We start from the raw sequence: 14531 nt of genomic DNA, 5'->3' as shown, positions 1-14531 counted from the left end.
TTATGTTCCCATTGGACGGCGCTGGTCTGATGTGAGCGCCTTGTTGGGGAGAGGTCGGGCGTCCCCACTCAGCATCCCTGATGACCGACCTGCCAGGCAGTCCTCCCAGGGGCCCTTGGGGCGGGCAGCAGTCTCAGTGTAGGTGAAGGCCCGGCGGCCCGTGGCCGTGAGCCTGTGCCCCTCACTCCCCCGCAGGGCGTAAAGTGTGGTCTGTGGGTGTTTGTATGGCAGGCCTGTTCCAGGCCAGGTGCTCTGCTCAGCCCCTGACGCACACCCTCAGTCCTGGGTGCTGAGGCTGGGGGCGTGGGAATGGGCCTGCCCAGCTCGTCGTGGCGAGAGGGGGCAGCCTCTGTGAGACGGGGCTGGCTGAGTGGTCCAGGCAAAAAGCATGTCAGGGCCTCAGAGGTGGGAAGAGCCGGAAGGATGGGCTTCCGGAGGATGGAGTGGCTGGAGAGGAAGGGGTGGGGGTCAGTTCCTTCAGGAGAAACAGGTCCCGAGGCGCAGATAGCTGTGCCTTAGAGTTTCTTCCATGGCACCTGGGCATCGGGCCCCGGTGTGTGGGGGCCCCTGTCGGGGTGCATCCAGGTGGGTTGCTGGTGTGTGGCCAGGCTGCAGGTGAGAAGAGGGAGGCCCCTCAATGAGGGTGCAGGCCAGGGGCATAAGGCCAACACCACTAGAGCCATCCTGGGCCCCCGGAGGGCCTTGCAGGAGGACGTCCATATCCAGGCAAGCCTTGAGCCAGCCAGGCTTGGTAAATGTCATCACCGTCAGTGGCACTGTAGCCTGAGCATGGCACTGTCCTCTCCAGCGTCTGGAAACATGCCTGGCCCCTAGGAGGTCTCAGAGAACTTTCTGTTTTAAATCACTGAGCCAAGTACTGAGCATATAAGGTGAGTAGCAACAGGGGTGAAGCAGAAAACACAGGAAGATGCCGATTGCATACGAGCCACGGGGAAGTGTGCGCTGTGTCCTCCTTAGCTGCAGCGAGGCCCTGGAAAACCTGGGAGCCGTCCTTCCTAGAGCAGCACACAGCCGTCTGCTGGGCCCCTGTCACGCACCAGGCACCGGGAGGAGCCGAGGCTGCGGCCGTGGAACAGACAGGCGCGGCTCCTATCCCTGGGGGAGCAGGACGCTGGGCAGCAGCGGATGTGCCCAGTGCGGCCTGGGTCCCACCTGCTGGGGGGCGGGGAGAGGCAGGGATGGGAAAGGAGGAGCACTTGTGGCTGACGCGAAGACAAACTTCTGGAGTGGCAGGGGGTGGACCCCAGAGAGCAGGCAGCGGCCCGGGAGCCGCTGGGCGTGCCTCCATTGCGTGGGGCTCCGTGGGCGCCGAGAGGGGACTTACACTTGACTTTTGGAAGCAAGGAAGCTCTCAGGGGCTTTTCAGCAGCCAGGAGTGACGTCACCGGTTTAGCCTTCCCCGGCTGTCCGGCAGGGCACTAGCCAGAGTCAGGAGCCCAGGAGGTGGCCCTGGGTCCCCCAGGGGAGTGGCAAGGATGCTGGGGCCAGGCTGGTGGGGAGAGCCAAACCCCGGATGACCCCCGAGGGCAGGACGTGGCTCTCTGGCTGCCAGCTGCATCCGCAGCCCCTGGCACGGCACACGCTCCACACACGTCAGCCAAGGGAACAAACAAGGCGGGAGTCCTGAGCCTCGGTGGTGACCTAAGTTACAGGTGTGGACTTGGGGGCCTGCTGGGACCGTGGATCGGGAATTGGAAAGGGCCTAGGGTGGCGCTTGGAAGAACCCCTACACCTGCAGATTGCCAAGTGGCAGACTGGCTGCAGCGTTAACTCCTGGCAGGGTGACTTTGACACTTCCCTCCCTGAGCATGGCTTTTCCTGTCTGAATGGTGAGGGGCTGAGCCAGGTAGGGTCTCCAGGCCCTCCGGGTCCTCCCAGGGGAGGTGACCCCTGAGGTGGCTGTAAGGACACTGACTGGGGAGTCGCATGCTCTGGCTCAAGTGGGTGAACTCAGGGAAGTCACCTACCTCTTTGAGCCTCAGCTTCCTCATCTGTAAAAAGGGACAACAGCACTGTCACGGACGATGGACCTGAGCGTTAGGAGAGGTGCAGACGTAAACTATAAACAGCGGAGCCTCACCTGGCCTCACCTGGCCCGCTGGAAGTCCCCACGCGGACCACCCGCTTGCCAAAGGGGACACTGGTGGGGCGCTGCCAGCAGGGGGAGGCAGAGAGCCGCCTCCGTGTAGGCAGGCTGGCCCCAGCAAGCCTCTGCCCTGCTGGTGGCTCCTCCCAGGACCGCTGGGTCTCTGGGCACCGGTGCAGCCAGAGGAAAACCTTTGGCTCCCTGCAGCACCCCCAGACTGCAGCCCTCTCTGGGGTGTTGTTCATTTCCGGACCCCAGAGGGTGGTGGGGTCTGCGGAGCACAGTAGGTGCCCCGTAAATCCTCCGAGTCGAGCTTAATGGAAAAACAGAAGATGTGGATTTCTCGAGCGCTGTGCTCAGTGATTTAATCCTCACAGCTACGGGGGCTGGATCTAGCCTTGGCATCATCCCTCACCCACTAGGTCGCTGGTCGCTGGGGAGGCCCTGAGCCAGCGGTGGCCAGGGTGCGGGGGTGGGGGAATGGCGCTTCAGGGCAGTGTCCTTCTCTTTCTTTCATTTTACAGGTAAGGAAATGGCTGGTGAGGAATAAGTAACCTACTTACGGTCACACATTTTTCTTTTTCTTTTTTGTAAATGTTATTTATTTGTTTGTTTATTTTTGGCTGCGTTGAGTCGTCGTTGCTGTGCGCGGCCTTCCTCTGGTTGCGGCGAGCGGGGGCTACTCTTCGTTGTGGTGCGTAGGCTTCTCATCGCGGTGGCTTCTCTTGTTGCGGAGCACGGGCTCTAGGCGCTTCAGTAGCTGTGGTACGTGGGCTCAGTAGTTGCGGCGCACGGGCTCAGTTGCTCCGCGGCATGTGGGATCTTCCCGGACCAGGGCTTGAACCCGTGTCCCCTGCATTGGCAGGAGGATTCTCAACCACTGCGCCACCAGGGAAGCCCCAACGTCACCCACTTTTCTGAGGCTCGTTTTGGTTTTGTTTGTCTTGTGCTTGGTGCGGCCTGCGGGATCTTAGTTCACGGACCAAGGACTGAACCCACGCCCTTGGCAGTGAGAGCGTGGAGTCCTAACCACTGGACCACCAGGGAAGTCCCAAGACTTGTTTTTTAAATTGAAGAGATGCCAAAACAGGGTGACAAAAGCTCTGGTACAGGCACACCTCGCTGCATTGTGCTTCACAGATACTGCGTTTTCTTACAAGTTGAAGGTCTGTGGCAACCCTGCGTCAAGCACGTCTATGGGTACCGTTTTTCCAATAGCGTTTCCTCGCTTCCTGTCTCTGTGTCACATTTTGGTAATTCTCGCGATATTTCAAACTTTTTCTTTCTTATTATACTCGTTACAGTGTCTGTGTTCAGTAATCTTTGATGTTATTACTATGACTCACTGAAAGCTCAGAGGACACTTAGCATGCTTTAGCAATAAAGTATTTTTTAATTAAGGTATGTACATTGATTTTTAGACATAAGGCTATTGGCACACCTAATAGACTACAGTCTAGTGTAAACATAACTTCTACACGCACTGGGAAACCAAAACATTCCTGTGACTTCCTTCAGTGTGATACTCAGTTCATTGCAGGAGTCTGGAACCGAACCCGCAATGTCTCTGAGGTGTGTCTGTACAGAGATTTACAGTGAATATCGTGAATCCATACACAACTACAGATTCATGATAAGTATTGATAACGCATCACTGTGTGATTCAGGAAGGGCCACACATTCGACGGTGTGAAAAAGTAAACAATGTAACTCTGAGGCCCTTCGCACGCAGCATCTGTTGTGTTACACAGAAATAACGTTTCTGGAGCTCAGACTGTCACCTCGTCGAGCCTGGGTTTTTCCGTCCTGAACGGGGATGGTCACGTGTCCCGAAAGAGGCTGCTGCCTGGCTCGAGCGAGCACACGCTTCCCCGGGGCGGCGCAGGGAACGCAGCTGTAGAACTCGGTGCCATTTCTGAGTCCTTACCTCGTGCCAGGAGCTTTATGGCGGCGACCTGACAGGTCCCGGCCCCACCACAAGCCCAGGAGGTCGGCTCAGAGCAGTTCCCACGTCACCCCTGAGACACAGTCTCAGAGACAACAAGTCACCTGCCTGCAGGTCAACAGCTGCGACCGGGAAGGTGGAGACACAAGGGACACAGATCGGGAAGCATGGCGGCAACCAGTGTGGCTTCTTGAATCATCCTGAAGATGGAGTCACTAGGAGCAGCATGTCCTGACCCGTGTCCAGCCCGTGTCGCCCCTTCATCTGTGATGGGTGAGTCCGTTTGGGAACCAGTGCACATACGCTCCCTCCTGGCGATGCACTGTCCACACCATCATTTCAAAGCCTAAGGGGTCCTGCAGGAAAGGATACTCTGACCCAAAACCCGTCAAACACCCTTCGGGACACAGTGCTTCTGGGTCTCCGTTTGCCCTGGGGTCAATCTGGACCACATTGTTTAGGTTTCTGAATGAAATACTTCAACAGAATAATCCTTTGCTCTTATGCCCGGGGCCCCATCACAAGCGGTGAGTGTAGGAAGCTCTCCACCGTCTGCCGCTGACGTCTGTGCCCCACTGCAGCGGTGTGGTTTCTGGATCGGGCTGGCCCACAAAGGACTTGTCATCGGCCCGCGACGGAATAGGAAGGCGCCGCAGAGTGGACGTCAGCTCCGCGGCTAAGGGCCGTCTCACTGCGGACATTCTCTGAAAGCGAGCCTTTCTTAACGAAGAGAGCCAGTGCGGCCCAAGGCCCCCAAGCAGTGCGGAGCCCGGAGACACTCTGCTCACTTCTTGGTGTGGAGGAGCCCTGCCTGTCTGTTTGTCTGTGGGCCCTAATGCTGTCCCTCCTCGCCCACGGGTCCCGTCTCTGCTCTGGCCAGAGGGGTGCAGAGCCTCCTTTGGGGCTCACTTGGGGACAAGGTGGAGCAGACCCCACGCCAGTGATGGGCCTCGGGCTTTCCTGCAGGGCTGAGAGGTGCCGAGAGGCCACCGTGACGGTCTAAATCCGTGCCATCCGACGTGGTGTCTGTGCGCACGTGTGCGGGTCAGGCACCTGGGGCTGCGACCAGTCCAAACTGAGGTGCGCTGTAAGCCTGGGACGCACACGGGCTTTCAAAGACACAGTCCCCCTCCTACCCCTCAAAAAGCATGAAGACATCTCATTAACTGCTTATGTCGATGACAGGCTGAGGTGGTAATAGTTTGGATCTACTGGTTAACTAAATTGTATTAAAATAAACTTCACCTGTTTCTTTTCCTGTTTCCTGTGGCAGCTGAAGTCTTTGAAGCGCACTGTGGCCGGCGTTGCCTTTCTGTTGGACCTGCTGCTCTGAACCACCCTGGATGCTTTGAGGAAGGCCCCCCCCAACGGCCCCTGACCACAAGCAGTCAGGAGGGAAGGAAGCATCAGGAGGTGGATCGGGATTGGCGGCTCTGTGTCAACCTCGTGTGTTTTGCATGTTGAAAAGTGCAAGTCTCCAGACCCCTGGGGAGTGACGAGCTGAGGAGGGGGAGGGAACCAGGGCAGCACCAGGGCCAGCAGGCTGGGGCTGCTGGGGATGTGGACATGCGCGTGGCACCTGAGAGGTGTGCTCTGTCCGTCAGCTAGGGCTGCCAGGACAAGTACCACAGGGAATTCCCTGGCAGTCCAGGGCTTAGGACTCAGCCCTTTCACTGCCGGGACCAAGGTTCAATCCCTGGTCGGGGAACGAGTATCCCACAAGTGCACAACGGGGTCCCAAAAAAGAAAGGTACCACAGGCCAGTGGCTTAACAGAAATTCATCTCTCACAGTTCTGAGGGCTGAAGGCCGAGATCCAGGTGTTGGCGAGGTTGACTTCTTGAGGCCTCTTTCCTGGGCTGGGAGGTGGTCGCCCTCTCCCTGGGTCTTCCATCCTCCCTCTGTGCGTGTCTATGTCTTGACCGCCTCTTCGTACGAGGACACCAGTCACATTGGCTTAGGGCCACCCTAACGACCTCACTTTGCCTTAATTACCGAGCCTTTAAAGACCCACCTCCAAGCACGGCCACGTTCTGAGGTCTGGGGAGCCAGGCCTTCAACATGTGACTTCTGGGAGGACAGAGTTCAGCCCAGGACAGACCCCCAAGCCAGGGGTGTCTTGGGTGAGCTTAGCCCCAAGGGAGGGGCTGTGTCCTCCCTGGGAGGTGCATGGTGGCCAGGCGGGGGTCCTTCAAAGGCGGGGCCGGCAGAGCAGGCCGAGTCGGGCTGTACGTCCAGGATGAGAATGGCGAGTTGGAGGGAGGCGAGTCGGCAGGGCAGCCGGGGCAGCGGGAGCAGGTTCAGGTCCCAGTGGGACAAACGGGTGGGTTGCTCACACCCTCTCAGCATCCGGTGGGCACCCTGGGGCCTGCAGAACTTCCGCCAGTGCCTCCGAGCCTGGGGGCGGCTGAGGGCTGAGCTCCTGAGGGTCAGGGGAGGTTCGGGCGGTGGGGGGGGGAGGGCAGAGCCCTTGCTCTGTGGCTGCAGCTGCCCCTCCCCCCAGGACCTTGCCAGCAAAGCGGTGGGCAGGGCCAGGTTCCAGGCACGGCACCCTGCTCCTTGCTGCTGAGGGCCCCAAAGATTTGGGTAGCAGAGAGGCGCTCCTCATGACCCCTGGGTCCCCTGAGGCCCGTCCTGCTGCATCTGTGGGAATCCCACAGCCCCAGTGAACTTCTTGGGAGTTCAAACACTGCTGGGAGTTCTTTCTTTTAAAAAAATAATTGATTGAGGTATAACTCATAGAACATAAAATTAATCATTTTACAGCAAATTCAATGGCACTTAATACGTTAAAAATGTGCAACCACCACCTCTATCAAGTTCCAAAGCGTCTCATCGCCCAGCGTAACGCCCCAGCCCCACTGGGCAGTCGCTTCCCATCCCCCCCGCCCTCAGCCCTGGGAACCGCTCATCTGCGTGCTGCCTCTGTGGGTTTACCTGGTCTGCACGTTTCACACAAATGCAGCCATACAGTGTGTGACCTCTAGCGTCTGGCTTCTTTTTTTTTTTGTGCTACGCGGGCCTCTCACTGCTGTGGCCCCTCCCGTAGCGGAGCACAGGCTCTGGACGCGCAGGCTCAGCGGCCATGGCTCACGGGCCCAGCCGCTCCGCGGCATGTGGGATCTTCCCGGACCGGGGCACGAACCCGCGTGCCCTGCATCGGCAGGCGGACTCTCAACCACTGCGCCACCAGGGAAGCCCGCGTCTGGCTTCTTTTGCTCAGCATGATGTTTCTGAGTTTCAGCTGTGCTGTAGCAGGTGTCGGTAGCTTCGTTCTTCTTCATGGCTGAATAATATTCCACCATATGTGTATTTAGTCTGGGTTCTCCAGAGAAACAGAGCCAACAGGATGTATCAATGCATAAAGAAATTGATTACAAAGAATTGACTCACACGATTATGGGGGCTCCAAAGTCCCCAGATCTGTGGTCAGCAGCTCGAGACCGGGGTGCTGATGCTTTGGTGCAAATCCAAAGGCAGGAAGAGACTGACGTCCCAGCTCACGTGGTTGGCAGGAGGACGTCCCCCTTACCCAACCTTTTCGTTCTATTCAAGTCTTCACCTGATTGGGTGAGACCCACCCGCATGGGCGGGGGGGTGGTGTCTGCTTTACTCAGCCCACAGATTCCAATGCTAATCTCATCCAGAAACACCCTCACGTTTGGCCAAATGGCCCCCCAGCCAAGTTGACGCATATGATGAACCACCACAGCACGGGCCACTGCACTTGGCTCATCCACTTGGCAGCGGACGGGCATTTGGGCTGTTCCTACCTCTTGGCTGCTGTGAGCACGTCTGTGGACGCACTTGTGCGAGTCTGCTTTCACTTTTCTCAAGTGTACACCTAGGAGTGTAATTTTGTGGTGTGGGTGTTCTTTGGGCAGAATTCAGGCTGAGTACCGCCCCCCAAAGATGGAAATTCAGCCATTTGCCACATCCCACTTCCCAGAACCTCCTGTCCCAGGAACGAAGCATCCGAACTCAGTGAGGAAATCCTGGGTTCACCTTTGTGCCTGAATAGGCCAGGCCCAGGGGCAGGCGGCACTTTGCAGTGGAAGGGGGTCACCGGACTCTCTGTTATTCTGGTTTGGACACCGGTTCGATCCCTGGTCCGGGAAGATCCCACATGCCGCGGAGCAACTGAGCCCGTGCACCACAACTACTGAGCCTGCGCTCTAGAGCCCGCGAGCCACAACGACTGAAGCCCACGTGCCTAGAGCCCGTGCTCCGCAGCAAGAGAAGCCACCGTGATGAGAAGCCTGCGCACCGCAACGAAGAGTAGCCCCCGCTCGCCGCAACTAGAGAAAGCCTGCGCGCAGCAACAAAGACCCAACACAGCCAAAAAATAGTTTAAAAAAAATTTTTTTTAATTAGAAAAACAAAATCTGGTTTGAAGCCACTGGCCTGGGGGCGGGGCCAGGTAGAGAAGAGGCAGGCGGGGCCAGGTGAGAGGAGGGGCACAGGCAGGAGGGACGGGGAGAGGCCCACGTGGGCGTCTGGTGGCCCAACTCAGGCTCCCTGAGCCAATGGCTCTGCCCAGCCTGCACCCCTTGGGGTCACCCCCGTGGTGCCCCTGCTCGGATATTCCTGTGGCTTCCTCTGACCTCACGCTAGGGTCTGGACTCCTTCCCGTGGCCTCCCGGCCCCTCCCTCTTTCCTGCAGCGGCCCCCGGGCCGTGGTCCCCAGGCTGGTCAGTGGTGCCTCGCCCTCCATGGCCCAGACAGATGGGAGAGCCCGGAGCCTGGTGGTGTCGGGCTGTATGTGCCCGGCTCCCTGCGGGGTGTCTGCCTCCCCGTGGTAGACAGGGACACTGGACACCTTCCGAGCGGACAGAGTGACGCCGGTGCCCACGGGCCAGGGCTGGGTGGTCTCACCACCGCTCTCCCATCGGGAGGTACTTCGGAGAGGACTGCCCTGCTGTTCCCCGCTCTCAGAAAGCAAGCCAGCACCACAGCCGAGTTTAGCAAAATCTGGACAACCATCAGGATCATTTTTATTGCAAATCAGACAAAAAAGATGAAAAAAAATACATCATTTTCATCACCTGCAGTTTTGCATGTAGATAACTTTTTAAAAAAGTTTCCTTTTCATGTAAACTACACTCTATTTTATAAAACACAGTAAGAAGCAACATCTTAGGAAGTGTCTGGTCATGCCCACTAGGGGTGGCCCAACACTGTGCCCGGCGAGGCCCGAGCAGCTGCCCGAGCGCAGTGGGCGGCAGGACCCTCCCTGGCTTTGCTCTCAGGAGCTACGGTTCAGCAGCTGCAGGTCAGGTCGTGGGGCCTGGGTTCTGACATCCCTTACCAACATGACCCCTGACAGATTTGTTCCATCACATTTCTTAAACAAAATCCCCCATTTAGAAATGTATTTACAGACATTTACTCTGCCACAGGCTTATACTTGATAATGTAAGAATCTGCTCCCTCCCCCGGGCGCACACCCCCCCTCCCCAAACCGGGAGGGGTGGCCCGCAAGCAGGCTCCCGGCGTCCCAAGCGCCCCACTGAGCCGCGCCGGGCCCCGGCACGAGGGTCTCTGAGCAGTGAGGCTGCACACAACCATGTTTTTCCGAGTCTCCTATAAAGACAGGGCCCATCAGCGCTCGGGCCCCGGGAGCACCAATCCATCTTCTGCTGAACCTGGGAGACGCAGTTCAAGTTGAGACGCCTCCGACGGGGTGGCCCAGGCAGTGTCTCTCCCCAGAAAGGGGTAGGCCTCCCCAGCGTGGGGTCCCAGGTGGGTACCACACCTCTGACTTCTCACTCCCCACGATGCTTAAGTATCAGTGGGGGCGGGGGTGGTGGTGCCTGGGAGCCTCCAGAAAGAACAAGAACTCACAAGACCAATGAACAACTATGTAATACTGAACCCGAAACAAAGATTCATGATTGGTACCATGAAACGTACCCTTGGTATACCCCAAGAACACGTTTTTAAAAGCGTGTTTTAAAAAAGTCATTTAAAAGAACACCAAAACTCGTAAACCACATCATTCCACATGCTCCTTCCCTATTTTAGAAGCCAATTAACCCATGTGCGTAAGGAGTAAAGGGTCTGCTTTTCTCTCTCTAGATGCATCTTCTCGCAAAACGCAGGTGGTCCTGGGAGCGGGGGTCGGGGGAGTGGTCCCGCTTTGGAGGAGGGGTGAGGGGGCTGTCTGGGGAAATGGGCAGCAGGCCCGGGCACCCCGGGAGCTTTCTGAACAATGCTGGCTCGAAAACCTCCCTTCTCTGAAATTTCTTTTCGGAAAAAAAAAAAAAAAAAAAAAAAAAAAGGAAATCAATAAATAAATGGCATTTGGAAATCATGAATCTTTGTTTATATTTTACAAACACCTGGGAATCTTCATCCTAAGCAGGGAAATCACGATAGAGAACTAGTTTATTTTCTTGGAGCAGATAGAAGTTGCTACCTGGTGATATACAAAACAGTACATATAAATAAAAAGACAGTGTTTCCAGGTAAAATAAAAGTACATAAATAAATACTAAAAAAAAAAAAATTAAAAATTCTTGTCCTCTTATTTTGTATAAAGACTCATGTTTTGAAAAAAGCTCCTTTGGTCGGCCCCGACATCCACGGAGCGCACGCGAACGTCCAGCAGGGCTTGGGAAAGGAAGCACAGGGTCCCTGGGGGCAGCCGGCTGTTTACTTAAAGGCCTCAGGAACGTGGGCGATCTGGGACGGCATGCTGGTGGGCGGGCTGGAGATGCCCTCGGACCAGTCGGAGATGTTGGAGTGCGGCGACGAGCTGGACCACTGGTCGGGGGACTCCGGGGACGGGGTGAGGAAGGGGTGCTCGGGCACCTGCAGCTGGTGGCTGGGGGTGTTGTCCACGGGGGAGGAGTAGCTGTGCTGGGAGGGGGGCGTCAGGAACTGGGCGGTGGTCATGGGCGGGGCCAGCGCGGCCGGCAGCGACGTGGGCAGGACCTGGCTGTCCTGCGGCAGGACGGTGTGCGCCGCCAGGCTGCCGGGGCCCAGGGGCTGCACGTCCGCCTGGCTCAGCTCCCCCGCCAGGAAGCTCCGGGCCATGTGGCCGCTGGTGGCCGAGCCCACGCCGAGGTGCGGCTGCGGTGCCTGCGGCTGCATGTTCGGCGGCTGCATCTGTAAGTTCTGCTGTTGCTGCTGAGGCTGCACCAGGTGAGGCTGGGCGGCCAGCCGCGCGCTGGGCAGGGCCTGGTAGCTCATCATCTGGGACAGGGCGGTGGCCGACAGGCCGCCGTGCAGCGGGCCCACCATGCCGTGCTGGAGGGCGGGGGCCTGCGTGCTCAAGGTGCCCGGCGCCACGCTCCCTCGCAGCGGGTTGTACTGGTTCGGCACCAGGCCATTCTGCAGCCGGGACAGCCACTCGCACTGGCCGTTCAAGCCTGCGGCCCCACCCACGGTGAAATTCACGGCCCCACCGCAGCTCCCGCTGCCACCAGCACCCAGGACCGTGCTGGTGCCGGAAGCCACGGGAAGGTGGGAGAGGCGTGGCGGCCCCGCCTCGAAGGCCAGCCGGCCACCCCCACTCAGTGCCGCCATCTCGGGCTTGGCCGCCACGCTCAGGTGGCTGACGCCCAGGTGGGCCTCGGGCATCCCGGGCAGGTGGTTGAGGGGCATAGAGGGAGACTGCTGGAAAGGGGATGGCAGGAGGGGCGGGGAGGCCACATCCGACAGGTAGCCGTGGGGGGACTCCAGGGAGTCCACGGGCGACAGCGCGCTCGAGCTGTCCAGCAAGCAGCCCCTGCCGTCCTGGGACTTCTTCCTCCGCGCCCTGAGGTCCTTGGGTTCCTTGCCGCCGCAGGCCAGGCCCTTGGTGCTGGGCTTGCGGGCCTTCTTGCTCTGCACGGCGGGCTTGAGGTTGCCCAGGTAGCCGCTGGGAGAGCAGAGCGGGGGCGACAGGGTGGGCGCGCCGTGCAGCGGGGGGCTGCGCACCAGGCTGTACTCGTCCAGTAGCCGCACGATGTCGTGGTGCATGCGCTCCTGCGCGATGTCGCGGGGCAGGCGGTCCATGTGGTCCGTGATGTCCCGGTTGGCGAAATGGTCCAGCAGCACCTTGGCCGTCTCGTAGCTGCCCTCCCGGGCGGCCAGGAACAAAGGCGTCTCCTCCTGGGGGAATGGACGGGGGCAGGTGAGGAGGTCACCTGTCACCAGAGGGACCGGCGGTCTGGCCCCTCCTCCCGGACACGGGGCGGGGGGGCAGCTCATCTCGACCCTCCCCAGCATGCTACCTTTAACTGGCCTGTTAAGTGTTAACAAAAAAGGCGTTAAATACATCTTCTGAGACCCACCCAGAGGCGGTCTGTGGGATCCTAAACTCTAAATCAGTAAAGCTTCACCCTTCCGGGGGTCACAGGCCCCGCAGGAAATCTAACAGACTGTGGCCCCTCTTCCCTCCCTCCAAACCTGCACAGACGCAAACCCTGCCACAATTTCAGAGGCTTGGGGATGTCTAAAGTGCATCCGTGGGCACCACACGGTCCCCCAGGGACCCTGACATCTTAGCTCTGTCCCTGGGTCTTGGCTTTCTCATCTGTACAGCGGACATGCCGCATGTGCCCCCGAGGCTGCTGTGCGCGTGTGGGGTGAGGCCTGATGGTGCCGGCCTGGTACACACAGGCCTCGGCCACGGCCGCCGCCACGCCACGGCAGTCCCTTCGGCCAGCCCCTCCGTCTCCGAGGCTGAGTCTCCCCAACGGGAGGTTGGATCACGTCTCCGCCCCACCGCGGACTCAGGAGCTCCTGGGCCCAACACTGCCCCCTGTGCCCCTCCCCCAGGACAGTCTGAAATGCAACCAGGGGTCAGTGAAGTATGGGGTGGGGCTGGACACACAGAGGAGCCCAGCGACAAGTTCCGGAGACGTGGGGTCAGACTGGGCTGGGGGCTGGGGAGGAAGGAAAGCGCCTCCTCGGCCTCGGGGCCCAGACTGCGGCAACGCTGAGGGAGACGGGGTGGCCCAGACTGTGGCAACAACGCTGAGGGAGATGGGGGGCGGCCCAGACTGTGGCAACGCTGAGGGAGACGGGGCGGCACAGACTGTGGCAACGCTGAGGGAGACGGGGCGGCCCAGGCGCAGAGCCCCCCACACCCACCAGCCTCTTGACTCAGCGTGTACCATGTGCGTCCCCCCACCCCGCCCAGGGACAGCCAAGGACAGGGCTGAGGTCCAGGTCACAGTGACAGAGAGCGGAGAGCGGCAGCCGGTTACTCGCTAGCGGGGAACGCACGCCCTGCGCTTGCGAGGGGACCCGTAACTACGGCAGGAAGGAGGGAGGGAGAGCCAACGACACACAGGCACTCGCTGAGGGGTCCCCATCTGTGCGCCAGGGGGTCCTCCTGGGACTTTACAGGTTAGGGAGCTGAGGCCCAGGAGCTGAAGTCACTGGCTTGGGGCCCCCGTCGGAAGAGAGTGGCGTCGGGGCCATGACCCGCCAGCCGGCGCACCTTGTTGCTCTGCATGTCCTTGTTGGCCCCGTTCTTCAGGAGCACGACGGCCGCCTCCACGTTGTTCACCGCGGCGGCCCAGTGCAGGGCGGATTTGCCTGCGAGGGGAAGCAGAGGGCGGGTTAGGGAGCAGCAGGTGAACGCGGGCACCCCCGCGGGCACCCCCGCGGGCCGGGCGCAGCCGGCTCACCCAGGTCGTCCACGGCGTTGACGTCGGCGTGGGAGTTGATGAGGTCCTCCAGCATGCCCTCGACGGCCAGGCGGGCGGCCAGGATCAGTGGCGTGGTGCCGTCGTGCATGCGGGCGTCCAGGTCTGTGGCTCGGTTCCGGATGAGGATCTAGGCGACAGGGAGGGTCTCAGGCTCGGCCAGTGTGAGCGCCAGGCACCCACCTGGGACAAATGCTTGGGATCCGATCCCTGACGTGGAAGCAGCCCCTCCTGGGGTCTAAGTGGCCCCATGGAGTTGGGGCAGGGGGGAGCCACCGGCCGCCGCTAGAGGGGCCGGGGCCAGAGCACCCGCGAGAAGGACGGTCACTGTTTGCTGGTGGGTTAACGGAGCTGGGGACCACGCCGTGCGCGGGGCGGGCCTAGCTCCTGTGAAACAAGCGCCCATGGGAATTTATGTCTCTAAGCGCCAGAGAGGCTGCCAGAGCAAACTCGCCAGGGCCTGCCTCCAGGGGCTCATTTAAATCGTCCTTGATCTCTTACTTCCATAGAAAGACAGCACGTCAAAAATTACTAAATTAAAACCCCGGTCTGCGCCCTGTTTACCTGCCCGTCTGTGCAGAGCACCACGGCCCAGGGCCTGGTTGGTCTGCGGCAGGGGGACCGGCCGGCGGCTTTCAAAGCACCCTGTGCCAGGGACACTCCCCAGAGGCCCAGGTACCCAAGTCCCTAATCCACCCCGGTCCCGAGCCCCCGGTTTGCAGGCAGCAAACAGCAGCCTCTAGCCCTTCTCCCCACCACCAGAGGCAACGCCTCCAGCCCAGGCGGGAGGGGCAGACGCAGGGGACGGAGCCTGTCTTGGGTGAAGGCGAGGAGGCCCT

The 14531-nt window shown here is 59.7% G+C and overlaps 1 protein-coding gene across 2 annotated transcripts in view; it reads right to left on the bottom strand.

The window, feature by feature from the left end:
* Positions 1-9011: 9011 nt before the first annotated feature.
* The window catches only part of NOTCH1 (notch receptor 1), a 46751-nt gene continuing 41231 nt past the window's right edge, over positions 9012-14531 (bottom strand). For both annotated transcript variants that reach the window (XM_027104267.1, XM_027104266.1), the window contains 3 exons: positions 13675-13822; positions 13485-13582; positions 9012-12148 (listed from right to left, as the gene is read on the bottom strand). In XM_027104267.1, the coding sequence (XP_026960068.1) occupies positions 10706-12148; positions 13485-13582; positions 13675-13822 (1689 nt within the window). In that variant the 3' untranslated portion in view covers positions 9012-10705. The remainder of the gene's footprint in view (positions 12149-13484; positions 13583-13674; positions 13823-14531) is intronic.

This window comes from Aethalodelphis obliquidens, unplaced genomic scaffold (genome assembly GCF_003676395.1).
Source record: "Aethalodelphis obliquidens isolate GAN/ISIS:26980383/991018 unplaced genomic scaffold, ASM367639v1 scaffold7, whole genome shotgun sequence".
Classification (NCBI taxonomy): Eukaryota; Metazoa; Chordata; class Mammalia; order Artiodactyla; family Delphinidae; genus Aethalodelphis; species Aethalodelphis obliquidens.
Note: the sequence above shows the minus strand (reverse complement) of the source record. Positions and strands in the feature narration are given on the sequence as shown.